Source organism: Chelonia mydas, chromosome 23 (assembly GCF_015237465.2).
Source record: "Chelonia mydas isolate rCheMyd1 chromosome 23, rCheMyd1.pri.v2, whole genome shotgun sequence".
Taxonomy (NCBI): Eukaryota; Metazoa; Chordata; order Testudines; family Cheloniidae; genus Chelonia; species Chelonia mydas.
In genome coordinates this window covers 5,133,343-5,146,954 of record NC_051263.2, presented here as the reverse complement: position 1 = coordinate 5,146,954, position 13,612 = coordinate 5,133,343, and the positions used below count along the sequence as shown (strand labels likewise).

General features: G+C 57.3%; 1 protein-coding gene across 1 annotated transcript; it reads left to right on the top strand.

The window, feature by feature from the left end:
* Nucleotides 1–1,843: 1,843 nt before the first annotated feature.
* On the top strand, nt 1,844–12,749 carry CALM3 (calmodulin 3). The gene is made up of 6 exons (XM_037884529.2): nt 1,844–2,107; nt 7,947–7,977; nt 9,652–9,795; nt 10,369–10,475; nt 10,625–10,760; nt 11,456–12,749. The coding sequence occupies exons 1-6, from the start codon at nt 2,105–2,107 to the stop codon at nt 11,482–11,484; spliced, it is 450 nt and encodes a 149-aa protein (XP_037740457.1). The 5' UTR covers nt 1,844–2,104; the 3' UTR covers nt 11,485–12,749.
* Nucleotides 12,750–13,612: the final 863 nt, after the last annotated feature.

Here is a 13,612-nt window from a genome sequence, read left to right as displayed (position 1 = left end):
GATGGAAAGGAAATAGATTCTGTGACGGGAAAGACAGGGGGAAAGTACGTAGCTACTGAGAATAGAGCTGGGTGAGAAAATTTGTCCGGCTGCCGGCAGGCAAACTAGCCCAGATCCCACGCCAGCTGGTACCTAACCGTGGAGCAAGGGTTGGGCACAGCTGGCAGGGGATTAGAGGCGGGTGAAGAGGGAGGCAGGGGAGCTATTCCTCCCCTCTCACCGGGCACTCCCATTTCAGGCTGGAGGCCTGCGGGGCCGGGTTTGGGAAGTCGATGCAGGCCCCACAGGCTTTGGCTGCCACCTAGCGTCCGAGAAGGGGATGCAGAGAAGCAGGGAGTCTAAGCAAGGGGCTGGGAAGGGGTTTGGGGGTAGAGGGTGGGGTGGGGGATACTAGTGGCTGGAGGTGTTTGGTGGCGATGGGGGATGGTGGGGTGGGGCTGTCAGGAAGGGGGGCTGGAGGGAGCGCGAGTGGGGTTTTGGGTTGGGAGGGTACCATGGGGAGGTGGCAGTGTTTGGGGGCACTGGGGATGTTGACAAGGGGGAGTCAGGGAAGGGGACAGAGTGGATCCTTAGATATTTCAGAGGGAGGCAGAACGGGGAAGGAGCCAATGGGTCATAAACCAGGAGGGTTAAAAGTGGATTTCTGCCAGCCGCAGATGACTCATGGGCTCTGGGGTAACAGCATCCTTGGGGCCACTCCCTCGGGGCCCATCAAAACCAGGCTGGTAGCAGTCGAGCCGAAGAGCAATTTGTGAAACCTCTCATCTCAGGGTCATGGGGATCAGGCCAGAGCTTGAGGGAGACAGGGAAGGAAGGCGATGGGGAAGGGGGTGTGGGCTGAGCATGCATTGACAACCCCCATCTCCTCCTGGGAAGGGGAATCCGTTCCATTCGATGGGCCAGGTGGTGGGGGGTGCGAAGGGGCTGTGCCTCAGTGGGTCACACCAGCCTAGTGAATGGTGCTGCCCGCCAGGTACCAGACTCACCAGGGCATGAATGGCAAAGCCCTGGGGGAGCAGACCCTAGGGGACACCCCTGCCCTGGGCCCCAAGGGGGCGATGGTCCACACACTCCGCCCTGGGGGTGGGGACGGAGACAGAACCAGGAACCCAGGCGACTGGGGCCAAAGCCAAGGCTTGTGACCTGAGCACAGCGGGCGGGGCCACAAAATAGACCAATGATAATACCCACATGGTATTAGCATAGGGGCGTGGCCAGACACGATGGCGGCGTGGCCCTGACAATAGGAGATTTGGTCAATGAGAATATGGGCGTGGTATTAGTCGTGAGGGCGTGGCCAGAAGTGATGGGGCGTGGTCCCGAGAGCAGGGGGCGTGGCCGATAATACTATGGCCACACTCAGAAGAGGCGTGGCCAAAGCTGATTGATTCGCGGCCCGAGCCATACGGGGCGCGGTCTAATGCAACTGGGATGAATGGGCGTGGCCAAAAGCTTCAGGGGCGTGGCAAAACGGGCGGGCCTGTGCTTTGTGAATAAGGATTAGGGGCACGGTCTTCTGTGTCACGTGATCTCCTGGGCTCCGCCCACTCCCCTGGGTTGGTCCATCTGCCTGCTGGGGTGGGCTGCTCCGGGCTGTTCCATTCCAGGAAAAGGGGTGTCGATGCTCCTCTCCTACCCCCAGCTACCCTGGTCTGGCTGTGTCCGTCCCGTGATCTCCCTCCCGCGCTTGGTTCCCTCCCCGTCCCCCCGCCCTCCCCCTAACATGGCCTGGTCCAATTTTTACGCATTGCAGGTGAGCAGCGTCCAATCAGCGCCGCGCTCTCATCCCGCCGCCGCCTCCGGACCAATGGAAAGGCGCGACACATGGGTGACGCGACCTGCCGTGTGTTCGTGCGCGGAGAGAGAAAATAGTCCCCGGGACGGGGCGTGACGGCGGGCGCCTCCCGCTCCCCGTTCTGCTGCGGCGGGCCCGGGGGCGGGGCCGGAGCAGCGAGTGGCTGGCGGAGGGGTCTCGGAGTGGGGGGTGTGACTGTGAAGCGGTTAGCGAGTCCCGGCTGGTGCTGGTGGTACCTCCCTCCCCCACCCGCCGCTGCCGCCGCCGCCGCCGCCTGGAGCCTCCTGCCGCCGCGAGCCGGACCCCGCCATGGTGAGGGGAGGGGCCCGGGGGGGGGGCGCCAGGAAGGGGGGCAGGGCCCGGGACATGGAGGGATTTGGGGGCCCTGGGGGTGGGAGGGGTTTGGGAGCTGGGTTGAGTGGGGGGGGCTGTCTGCTGGGGGGGGTCCTGGGGTGGAGGTGTTGGGCTGGGGGGGGCGGTCCTGGGCTGGAGGTGTCGGGCTGGGGGGGGGGGCAGGGGGGGTCCTGGAGCTGGAGGTGTTGGGCTGGGGGGGGCGGTCCTGGGCTGGAGGTGTCGGGCAGGGTGGCATGGTGGGTCCTGGGGCTGGAGGTGTCGGGCTGGGGGGGGGGGGCAGGGGGGGTCCTGGAGCTGGAGGTGTCGGGCTGGGGGGGGGGCAGGGGGGGTCCTGGGGCTGGAGGTGTCGGGCTGGGGGGGGGGCCGGGGGGGTCCTGGGGCTGGAGGTGTCGGGCGGGGGGGGGGGCAGGGGGGGTCCTGGGGCTGGAGGTGTCGGGCTGGGGGGGGGGGCAGGGGGGGTCCTGGGGCTGGAGGTGTCGGGCTGGGGGGGGGCAGGGGGGGTCCTGGAGCTGGAGGTGTCGGGCTGGGGGGGGGGGTCCTGGAGCTGGAGGTGTTGAGTTGAGCTGGGTTGAGTGGGGGGTGTTGGGAAGGGGGCTGGGGGGGTGTTAGGAAGCGTGGGGGTTGGAGGGAAGGGGGTGGGGGTGTTGGGGGGCACTGGGGAGGTGGAGGGAGTGAGGGGGGTGTCTCGTGGGGGTTACAGGTGGGGCTCTATGGTGGTGTGTATGGCTTGTGGGGGGGCCTGGGGGTGTCAGGGTACAGTGGCAGTTTCAGGCTGTGTCTGGAAGGTGCGGGGGGGCTGGAGGCCGGTGCGGGGGAGGGTGTCTTGGGGGGGCCATTTGAGCTGGCATTGGAAGGCACAGTGGGGGGGGGTTGTCAGGAGGAGGTGTTGGGGTGGGTTAGGTGTTGGAGAGCGGGATGGGAAGGGGGTGGGCGGGCTGGGCTGTGTGTTAGGGGTGTTGTGAAAGCCGGGAGCATGGAGAGAGATTGGGTATGTTAGGCAGGGGGTGTGGAGAGGCTGGCAGGTGAGTTGGGGCGTGGGAGGGTTGGTGGGCGGGCAGCACTTGAGGAGGGATGTCGCAAGGAGACTGAAGGGTTGTGGTGTGGCGGGGGAAGATGTGGGGGTTAGCAGGGTTTGAACCGGGTAGGTTGATGGCTGGGGTGCTGATAGGCAGGTGTGGGTGACAAGCTTAGGGGTCTGGATCTGTGCAGCTTGGGGATATAGTGGGGGTACAGTGGCCTGGTGGAAGCTCTCTGGCTCAAGGGGGAAGGGTCTGGAGGTTTGGGGGGGGATTAGCTGGAGAGTGTGAGGCTAGGAAGGCTTGAGGTTATGGAAGGCGAGGGGACGTGAAAGGCCTGGAGTAACTGGAGATCTGAGGGTTTGGAGGTGAGTGAGGGTTGGGAAGGAGCTCAAAGGAAATGAGGTTTGTGGGTGTTTACCGGGGATACGGGACTTTGGGGTGTGTGGATTGGGACCATCTTGGTGTGGGTTAGATGTGCTAGGGGGTTGGTGGAGGAATCCCAGAGCTGAAGGGAGGAGGCAATGAAGTCTGAGTGGGGTTTGGGGAGTTCTGTGATGGCTAGGGAGAGGGGGTGGGGGTGTGTGGCTGGTATGGATGGAGATGGCCTTGCGGATGGCTGGTATGAGGGTGCAGGAGGACCTTGCTGGGGTTTTCAAGGTTGGGGGAGGGTGCCTTGTGAAGTGTGGGGGCGGGGGCGGCTAGAATCATTGAGGTTGGGAGCTGGTGTGTCAGCTACAGGGAGCAGTGGATCAGGGTTTTGGTTGAAGTGCGTCCTGAGGGAATGTGACCTTGGCGTGTGCTGGAAAGCGCGCTTAGGAACTTGGTAACCTAGGGCTCGCCAGGCTGGATCAGACCAGGGGCTCCAGTATCCTGGCCCTGACAGTGGCCAGAGCAGGGTACAAGAAACGAAGTGGGCAGTCCCCAGGAGAGGGGAGACTTGTTGGTTGTGGGAGTGCTAAGTGGAGAACAAGAAGCTGCAGTGGGTGATTCAGCATGAGTAAGGAGTGGAGCTAGGCTGCAGAGGGGAGAGATTCCTACCTGAACAGGGTCTTGGAAGGGAAACCCACTGAGCAAGCACCCAGATGGGCATGCTAGGAGGAGGATAAACTTCCCGTCCTGGGGATGAAGGCTCCTCTTCGGGGAGGAGGATGGTTAGGATTTTGAGCTCCTGCTGGGCAGCAGTTCCTGGTGCGGTGGTGCCACATTGAGCTTTGGTCTTTTGCCATGTGAGGTTACAGGCCTTGCCAGGATCAGAACAGTGAAAAGAATGGCCATGCTGGCTCAGAGGAATAGTCCATCTAGCCCAGTATCCTGTCTGACAGCGGCCAGTGCCAGGTGCTTCAGAGGGAATGAACAGAACACAGCAATTACGGAGCGATCCATCCCCTGTCATCTAGTCCCAGCTTCTGGCAATCAGAGGCTTAGGGACACCCGGAGCATGTGGTTGTGTCCCTGAGCATCTGTGTCCCTGAGCATCCTGACTAACAGCCATTAATGGACCTGTCTTCCATTAACTCATCTAATTCTTTTTTGAACTCGGTTATACTTTTGGCCTTCACAACATCCCGAGACAAGACGTTCCACAGGTTGACTGTGCGTTGTGTGAAGAAATACTTCTTTTTGTTTGTTTTAAGCCTGCTGCCTATTGATTTCATTGGTGACCTCTAGTTCTTGTTATGTGAAGGGGTAAATAACGCTTCCTTTGTCACTTTCTCCATGCCAGTTGTTTTATATATCGGTATCGTATCCCGCCTTGGTCATCTCTTTTCCAAGATGAAGAGTCCTAGTCTTATTAATCTCTCCTCATATGGAAGCTGTTCCATACACTTAATCATTTTTATTGCCCATCTCTGTACCTTTTCCAGTTATCTCTTTTTTGAGATGGGGCAACCAGAACTGCACATAGTGTTCAAGGTGTGGGCGTATCATGGCTTTATATTGTGATGTTTACTGTCTTCTGTCCGTTCCTAATGTTCTGTTCGCTTTTTTGACTGCTGCTGTGCACTGAGTGGATGTTTTCAGAGAACTATCCACAATAACTCCAAGATCTTTCTTGAGTGATGATAGCTAATTTAGACCCCATCATTTTGTATGTAATGTTGGAATTATGTGCATTTATATGCATTACTTTGCATTAATCAGCATTGCATTTATCTGCCATTTTGTCACCCAGTTTGGTGAGATCCCTTTGTCTCGTTGCAGTCTGCGTTGGACTTAACTGTCTTGAGTAATTTTGTATCATCTGCAAACTTTGCCACCTCACTGTTCATCGCTTTTTCCAGATCATTCATGAATATGTTGAACAGCACAGGTCCTAGCACAGACCCCTTTGGAGGATGCCACTAATTCCCCCTCTCCACTGTGAAAACAAGCCGTTTCTTCTTACCCTTTGTTCCATGTCTGTGAACAAGTTACTGATCCATGAGAGGCCCTTCCCTCTTATCCCATGACGGCTTACTTTGCCTAAGGGTCTTTGGTGAGGGACCATGTCAAAGACTTTCTGAAAATCCATGTGCACTCTGTCTACTGGATCACTCTTGTCTATGTGTTTGTTGACCCCCCTCAAAGAATTCTAATAGATTGGGGAGGCCTGATTTCCCTTTACAGAAGTAGTGTTGACTGATCATCCCTTTATTATCTCTGATGGGGCGATGCAGGATCTCTTCCTTTCCCCTCCAAATTCTCCAACCTCTCCCCATTGCAGCAGGACAACATGCTGCTTCAGCTACTGGGGAGCTGTCATGACCTTCCACCTCCATGGATGGAGTCGCCTCATTCACACCAAGCCATGGGGAGGGAGTTTTCTCCCCCACAAACTGCCATCAGCTGTGACTGCCGTTCCCTTTCTCAGTTGACCGGTAGATATTCATGCCTAACGAATTAATCTTTGCTCGCTGCTCTCTCCTTACCAGCCTATGTTTCTGGAGCACCTTTCATCTGAGCTATGACTTACAAGATGTGCCTTTCTCGTCACTGGAATGGCTCAGCAGTGCTTACGCAGTAGGTCAGGCTAGAAAGATGAGAACTCTATCCTACTGAAACTGCAGGGGAGTTTAGGGAGGCTGAATGGATCTGCCGATTGGAATCAGGCCAGGATGTTGGGGCTAAGGTGCAGTCTCTTGGGGAAAGTGCTCTGGGATTTTTAGTGACTGTATGGACGTTGGTTTCACACCTCCACTGAAGATACCTTTGCCACCTCAATGCACACCTGATGTCGGAAATCTCTATCACTGCTCTGTGTGTTCCCTGGAGGGTTCCCACGGCCTGACCCTGCTTTTGTCTCAAGATCTGACAGCAGCTCAATCCCAGCTTGGGTGGCTGCAGAATTCGGTCTCGCTTTGAGGAGCAACTGACCCCAAGCTAACGAGCAAAGATGAAAATTGTCCAATGCCCCTTGCCAGCCCCCTGGCGTGTGCTCATGCCAGCGGTGGAAGCAGATGTAGCTGGATAGAGATTGGAGCAGCTTGGTCCTGTAGTTGATTGTCTCTGCCTCAGGCATGAATGCCCTCATTTGACCCACTGTGGGGAGCTGACCCCACCCCCGTCACCCCCTATGGCTGGGAAAATTACTGGTTCGCATCCTCCCTTCACTCAATTTTAGAATTGCTCTGTCGTCTTGATTCCCGCCCTGGGTGGCTGCGAAGCTGCTGCATTTCTAGTGGGTGTTGCTGCCCAAACGCTACCATGAGGCTTTCTCCAGTGAGATGTTATCTGGAGCAGGGCATTGCTGTCCCAAAGGGAGCAAGGCTACTGGGAACCTCGCTCTGGCTATTAGTTTGTCACGGAAGGCACCCAGATACTAGGGTGTTGGGCTGCAGTATGAAACCTTAATCGCTGCTCTGCTCCAGCCTCGGTGCTGACAGCCCTCAGGCACGGCACCATTCTTCCTTCCTTGGTGCCAGGGATTCAATCGCATTTCACAATGGAGCCTCGTGAAGTTCACCATTTCTCGTCGTTTTCATATGGTTGCCTCTGGGTGCTGCAGTTTCCAAAACTGCAGGCAAAGCTTGAGGTCCAAACAGGCCTGTGTGCTGAAATCATATTTCCCCCAGACTTGTGTCAGGAGCTTTTTTACAAACCCTGCATTTTGGGGCTCCAGCAACTTTGGAGTTCCCCTTAATCCCCTTGAGGGCACATGAGGATCAGCAAAGGGCTGCACCGCCAGCATTTTATATCTCCGGCAGAGAGCTCATGGGTGCTTGGGACTGGTGGCATCCTTGCAACCTCAGGAATCTTGGCTAGGCTGTCTGTTAATACGCTGCCCTTCCCTGATGCCTTGACTCAGTGCTCGGTATAAACCCTACTGAACTAAGGCCCTGGTGAGGCAGATCTTGACTCCATCGCACACATGGGGCAAGAGGCGTGCTCTGTAGTGGAACTGGAAATAGAGCCACAGCGTCCTGGCGCCAGGTGCTGGAGCACTGGTGGTATTAGTTGTGACAGTGGCTGGGGGTTCAGCTGCTGCCCTACGGTGGCACCTGCCCCCTTGTCTTTATGATGATGGGTCGAGGCAGCAGCCTGTCAGGAACGGCCCTGATGATCACCGTTTCCGGTACGGAGATCAAGGAGTGGCTGGGCCGTGGGGAGCTAGTGTTGCCTTATCCTAGAGGTGGTGCTCTCAAAGCAGGGGACGATTATGCTGCCACCGCCTGAATCAGAGAGGCGGGCACCGATCAGGCCTGTCAACCCAGCATCCTTTGCTAAGAGCTGCCTTCTAGGTGTTGTAACAACCGACTGTTTCCATGCCCTGGTGACTAACTTCTCTCTGCTCCTTCTAGGCCGACCAGCTGACTGAAGAGCAGATAGCAGGTGAGTCCTAAACCCGCCTTCCACCTAGCGGAGTGTTTGTTGTAACCGTGGCGCTCGCAAAGGCTCTGTGTTGTAGTGATCGCCCCCCAAGCCCAGGGCTCGGAAGAATGGGGAGGGAACCCAGTATCCACAGCATCCCCAGGTGCAGCTCTTGTCTGTCATCCCCACCGTGTAGGGCCAGAAGAACTGATCCAGGGTGTTCAGCTGTTCACTCTACATGGGCTCCCCCGTATTTAGACTGAAGGGGGGGTGAGCGTCTCCCAACACACCGCTTCAGTGCATCTGTAGTGACCCCTTTTCCCCTCCCCCTCCACCTGTGCCCCGAGTGAGCAGGGGAAAAGGAGGAGTCTCTGGTCTTGCTGTAGATGCTGCCCAGTGGGGCATGAAGATGACTTTCTGGGGCGTGGGGTGGGCCCCATTACTGGCCATGCCCCCCACAATGCAGGACCGAGCATGCTCCAGGGAAGGGGCTAGGTTCTCCGCTGTGTGTAGGACTTTCAGGCGTAGCAATGCTCTGAGACTCTGCCAAGTCTTCGTGCTCATGGCTGCAGCGTTTAGAGTCCCGCTCCTGGAGCTCACCTCGTGACATAGAGCTAAGGAGTAATTGATGGTAGGCACATAGGGGGTCTGCTGCTGGGGCCGGGGCACAAATAGGCAGACAGTAGATGAGATTCTCCACCAAGTGCTACCTGGACGACTATGCCCCCAGCTAGCTGGAAGCTCTTTAAATGCTTAAAGACAGTCAGCTTAAAAATCTGATTCAAATACTGTCCCTGCTATGGGTATCACGGAAGGTTGGTTCTAGTATTTCATTAATGACAGTCTGTTTCCCTGGGCTTGGTGCGTAGCCGGCTTTGCGGTTCCCCTTCTTTGTAGCGGTCGCGGAGAGAAGCACGTCTTAAGGTTTTTGTCAGCCTGCAGACTGGGATCAGAGACTGCTCAGCTCTTGCAATGGGCCATGTTTCTGATTGGCTGTCCTATGACCGGGGCATCCGGACTCCCCCACCGCAGCCTCCGGCCGTTGGGTTTTAGCAGCAGCCTGATTAGTGCTGTCGAAGTCCCCAGCTAACTTTGTTGGAAAATAGAAGCCTGGCCCCAGGGGTGGGCCCCAGGATGGGACCGAGCAAAGGGTTTGTCTGCAGGAGACGACTGGGGAATGGACACAGGAACACCAGTGTGGCACCTTCGAGAGGGGTTACCCCACTGGCTGGTGCCCTGTGCCCCTGCTGATAGCTGTATTTTAGCTTCTTGCCAGCCCTTTAGCATTAGGCTCTCTAACCATCCCTAGGCTGAGGGGTGCTGTTTAAGTAAGTGGGTACTGCTGACCTCCCTTCAAATGGCCTAATTTGACCAGCATAGGAATCGCCAGCCATGGGGCCCTCTCATCCCGTCTCTGGCAGTGGCCAGTGCTCAAGCTAGGCCCCTTACGACCATTCGGTCAGCGGGAAGACGCAGACTCACCCTAGGGTCAGACTTGACATTGGAAGCAGTGGTGAGGGGATGGGGGTGGGGAATTCAGGATTAAGGTGCCCTGGGTATTTTGCCTCTGAGCGGCCTGTCTCATGAGCCGCTCGGCTGCTCCTTGCTAGCCACCGAAGCGTGCTCAGCAGCTCTGCGGTAGAGGAGCCTCATTAACCGAAGCACTGACGCGCGGCGGGTCTCTCCCTCCCTCAGAGTTCAAGGAGGCCTTCTCCCTGTTCGACAAGGATGGGGACGGCACCATCACCACCAAGGAGCTGGGGACGGTGATGAGGTCCCTGGGCCAGAACCCCACCGAAGCAGAGCTGCAGGACATGATCAACGAGGTGGATGCGGATGGTGAGCCGGAAGGGCGTTGAGTGGCCGAGGGCGGCCTGCCTGGCAGGGAGCAGAATGGGAGGGGACGGTGTTCAGCAGCAAACCCATTCCCCCCCCCACACGTAAGATGCTGGAGGAGGCGTCCTGGGCACTCTACCTGGCTCGTGCATCCTGGCTTATCCCAGTGGGGCTCCGTGGGCAGCTGTTCTCGGGTGCCCGTTGCCCTGGTCTGGCAGGCTTCCTGAGGCCGGTGGTTCAAAGCCAGCTGAGGCTGCTGCCGGCTGCCCGCAGCCGTTCCTTGGGACCTCAGTCCGGTTCCACAGAGAATGATGCCACCGCGCTGGTCGCCTCAGCTGAGGGGCCCCGGATTGAAGAGCCCATGGGCTCCGAACTCCTGTCCCGCCTTACAGGCGGGTCCCACCAGAGCATATGGCTGTACTGCCTGCTCTGCAGACAAACAGGCCTTCAGGCTCCAAGCCGGGCCTGGCACAGCCAGCTGATTCCCTTCCTTGCCTCTCCCTTATCCCCTGGTGCTTTTCCCCGGCCCAGCGCCCCGCTAGTCCCCTTCACTCAAAGGCACCACTTCCTTTCCAGGGAACGGCACCATCGACTTCCCAGAATTCCTGACCATGATGGCGAGGAAGATGAAGGATACGGACAGCGAGGAAGAGATCAGGGAGGCATTCCGGGTCTTTGATAAGGTGAGCACCCATCTGGGAGGTGGGGGGCAGGGTGTTGTGGGTGCCGGGGTCACTGAGCTGCCACGTCTGTGGTGTGCAGGGGCGGGGTGTGTGGAAGGGGAGTGGCTGTACTGAGCTAAATCCTCGCTCTGTCGCCCCCTGCCTTACAGGACGGGAACGGCTACATTAGCGCGGCGGAGCTGCGCCACGTGATGACGAACCTGGGAGAGAAGCTGACCGATGAGGAGGTAGACGAGATGATCCGAGAGGCTGACATCGATGGAGACGGGCAGGTCAATTATGAAGGTGAGTCGGAGAGGGATGCTGAGATGCCTCACCAGCCACCAGGCTATTGTCCTCAAGGGTCCGGCAACCCAACGGTCACCTGCAGCTGAGCACCATTGACCTGATCAGGCCCAGGTCCTGCTGCTCGAAAAATGCCCCAAGAGGTCTGCAATCCCAAACTTACCGTGCAAATGCATGTCCAGAATGGGAGGACGCTTGTAGCTTTCAGCTGCTGGCACTTCTGTAGAACTGTTCCAGCTGCTGAGTTCCACCCCAGAAGTGGCTGCATTTCTGCATTGGGTGAAGGTGCCAGAACCTGAGTGCTGAACTGGAGCTTGAGAGCGCTGGCTCAGCCACTGGCCTGCTGGGAGACCTTGGGGCATGTCGCTTCTCCTTATGTTTGCTCTCCTCTCTTCCCCCCCCCCCCCCATGATGGGGGCAAGGTTGATCCTTTTTGAAGTGCTTTGAGTTCTGTGTAAGAGCTGTGAGATCTGTCTGAGAGGGGTACCCCATCCCCCTTATACCCAGGGGGTGCTTAGCTCTCCGCCCCCACTTTCAGACAGCTCTGTGCACGGGGTCTCACGGATCCTGAGCCCTTTGGGGAAACAAGGCTAATGGGCTGTTCCTGTAGCCGAGTCCTGTAGAAGGGCGGAGTGGGGATGCGATCCTGGCTCGCTGATCCTGTACCTTCGCCCCTCTCTCTCTCTCTCTCACAGAGTTTGTGCAGATGATGACCGCAAAGTGAAGGCTCCGGGACGGGCGGCTGGCAATGCCCATTCTCCTTCACTACTTTTCTCCAACACTCTCTCTCTACTTAAGTAATCTGGTTCTTTCAGCAAACTCCAGTCGGCTGTGGAAGAAATCTGACTAAGCCACAAAAAATTTACTTTCCCCAAACTGCATGATTGTCCCCTGTCCCTCCTGCCCTTTTCCCCTTCCTCCCCTCCCCCAGCCCATCCCTCTGGCCCTAACCCAACCTCCACCCCCCTGGAAATCTCAGCCTTGCAGATGTCTTTAGTTCCTTTGGGGGGTTCTTTGTTCTGCGGACGGAGCTGGCCGGTGTCCCAGCACGCCGCGGAGAGAGCAAACTTTAACCGTGTTGCATGCATCTGGCACTGTGGGTCTGTGCATTCACCCCGCGGCCTCAGAGCGTCTCGCCCCTGGAAACGACAGGGGGTCGGCAGGAAGGGAAGCCTCTTGTCTCGTCTCTTTTTTTTCTTTTTAAAGAAGGGGGATGGCGAACGATCCCAGAGACTGGAGTGTGGGTTCCAGAGACCTTGTCATGCCATCCGGGGGAAAAGAGGGGGGGAGGGTTTTAACAGCCCCCCAAAAAAAAGCTTAAAAAAAGCAATTGGCTCTTGACACGTGATCCTAAAACCAGGACTCATTTCTCCTTGCTCGTAGCCCTGTACAAACTGTAAATGTCCATGCGATGATTCCTAAGCGCTGTCCATCTCTCAGAGCTGCTGTGTAAATACTGGTGCTAACCATCCAGTCCCCGCCCTGCGTGAGGCATGGCTGCTTTCTGATTGGCAAGAGCTGGCGGGCGGGAGGGGATTGTCGAAGACCCGAGGCGAGCGACAGCTGCCATTGGCTGGGTGGGCGTCACCGGCGCGGCCCCCTGTTCTATCTAGTGACCTGCCTTTGCTTTCTTGATGTCTGTGCTCTTGTTGCTAAGCCCCCCTTGCCTGGCCAACCCGCCGCGAAGAGCATGAGCCGTCAACTTGCTTCTCTTTATTTTTAATTTTGTAAAAGTTTGGGGAGGGGGCGAGGCGCTCCGAAAATTTTTCCCCCACCCGGAAAGCGGGTGCTTTAGCGTGCCCCGTGGCGGGACCGGCAGCGCCCCTGGGCTGTGAGCAGAACCGGGGGGAGGGGAAAGCCTGTTTTGAGAGCTGGGGCGCGGGGCTGATGGGAGCGAGGCTGTCTGAAAGCGGGCGATGTTGTGTTCAGTTCAAGCTGTGAAAATAAAACTATATCAATGTTTTCCAATAAAATACAGTGACTACCTGACGCTGCTGAATCGGGTCTCCTTCCCCCCCGTGTCCCCCAACCCTGTCTTCATCTTGCCTTAGCAAGGAGGCCTGGATTTAATTCATTTTCTCTCCTGCTTGCAGAAATTCCCTTCCTCGCTGGCTCTGGTTCCCGGCAGACGCCCTGGCCGGCTGCAGAGCTAGGAAAGCAGATACCAAGCGTACAAACACTGAGGCGTAACAGAAGCGACTCTTTGCTCCCTTCTTTATGCCTGTAACTCTCATGCTTTGAGCCAGGCGGGAGGAAAACTCTTGGTGAAAGGTTTCCGTGAGGCCGCCAGGGCTGTTGGACCACAGGTCCCTCTCTTCTCTTAGGCTGGCCATGTCAACTCTGATTCTACCAGAGGTGTGGGGGGGAAAGGGGGCACGAACCCCACATGCGCCCCCCCAGATTTGTCTTCCATTTATCAATGGCTTCTAGAGGTTTGCAAATTATGGGATGTACCCTCCCCTCTCAGGAGGCCACAGAGGAATCTTTGGGCAGGTGAGGTAAGCATGTCCCTTTGAGTTACAATTTTTGGTGGCACCTCACCATCCCAGCCACGCCACGGGGCCCCCTGACATAAGTCGGGGGTGGACTGATGCTCCCACCCTGAGGCCAGCTGCCAAGCCATGGCCTGAGCCCACCTGGCATTGCTGCTTTCTCTCCCCTCCACCGGAATTCCTCCATGCCCCCCAGTTTGATAACTTGTGCAGTAAATGAAATGGGTTGTCTGCTGCCTCAGGATTTTTCTTGTGTACCCCCCTGCTATCAGCTCTGACTCTCCCAGTTAGAAAACCGTTGCTCTGCTGTGTGTCACTGTGTAGAAGACCGCACATGAGGCAGGCAGCGGGGCCCCTAGT

Coding starts and splice junctions, on each gene's coding strand:
- CALM3 (XM_037884529.2), top strand. Junction 7,978..9,651: donor GACTGAAGAGCAGATAGCAG/GTGAGTCCTAAA, acceptor TCCCTCCCTCAG/AGTTCAAGGAGGCCTTCTCC. Junction 9,796..10,368: donor CAACGAGGTGGATGCGGATG/GTGAGCCGGAAG, acceptor CTTCCTTTCCAG/GGAACGGCACCATCGACTTC.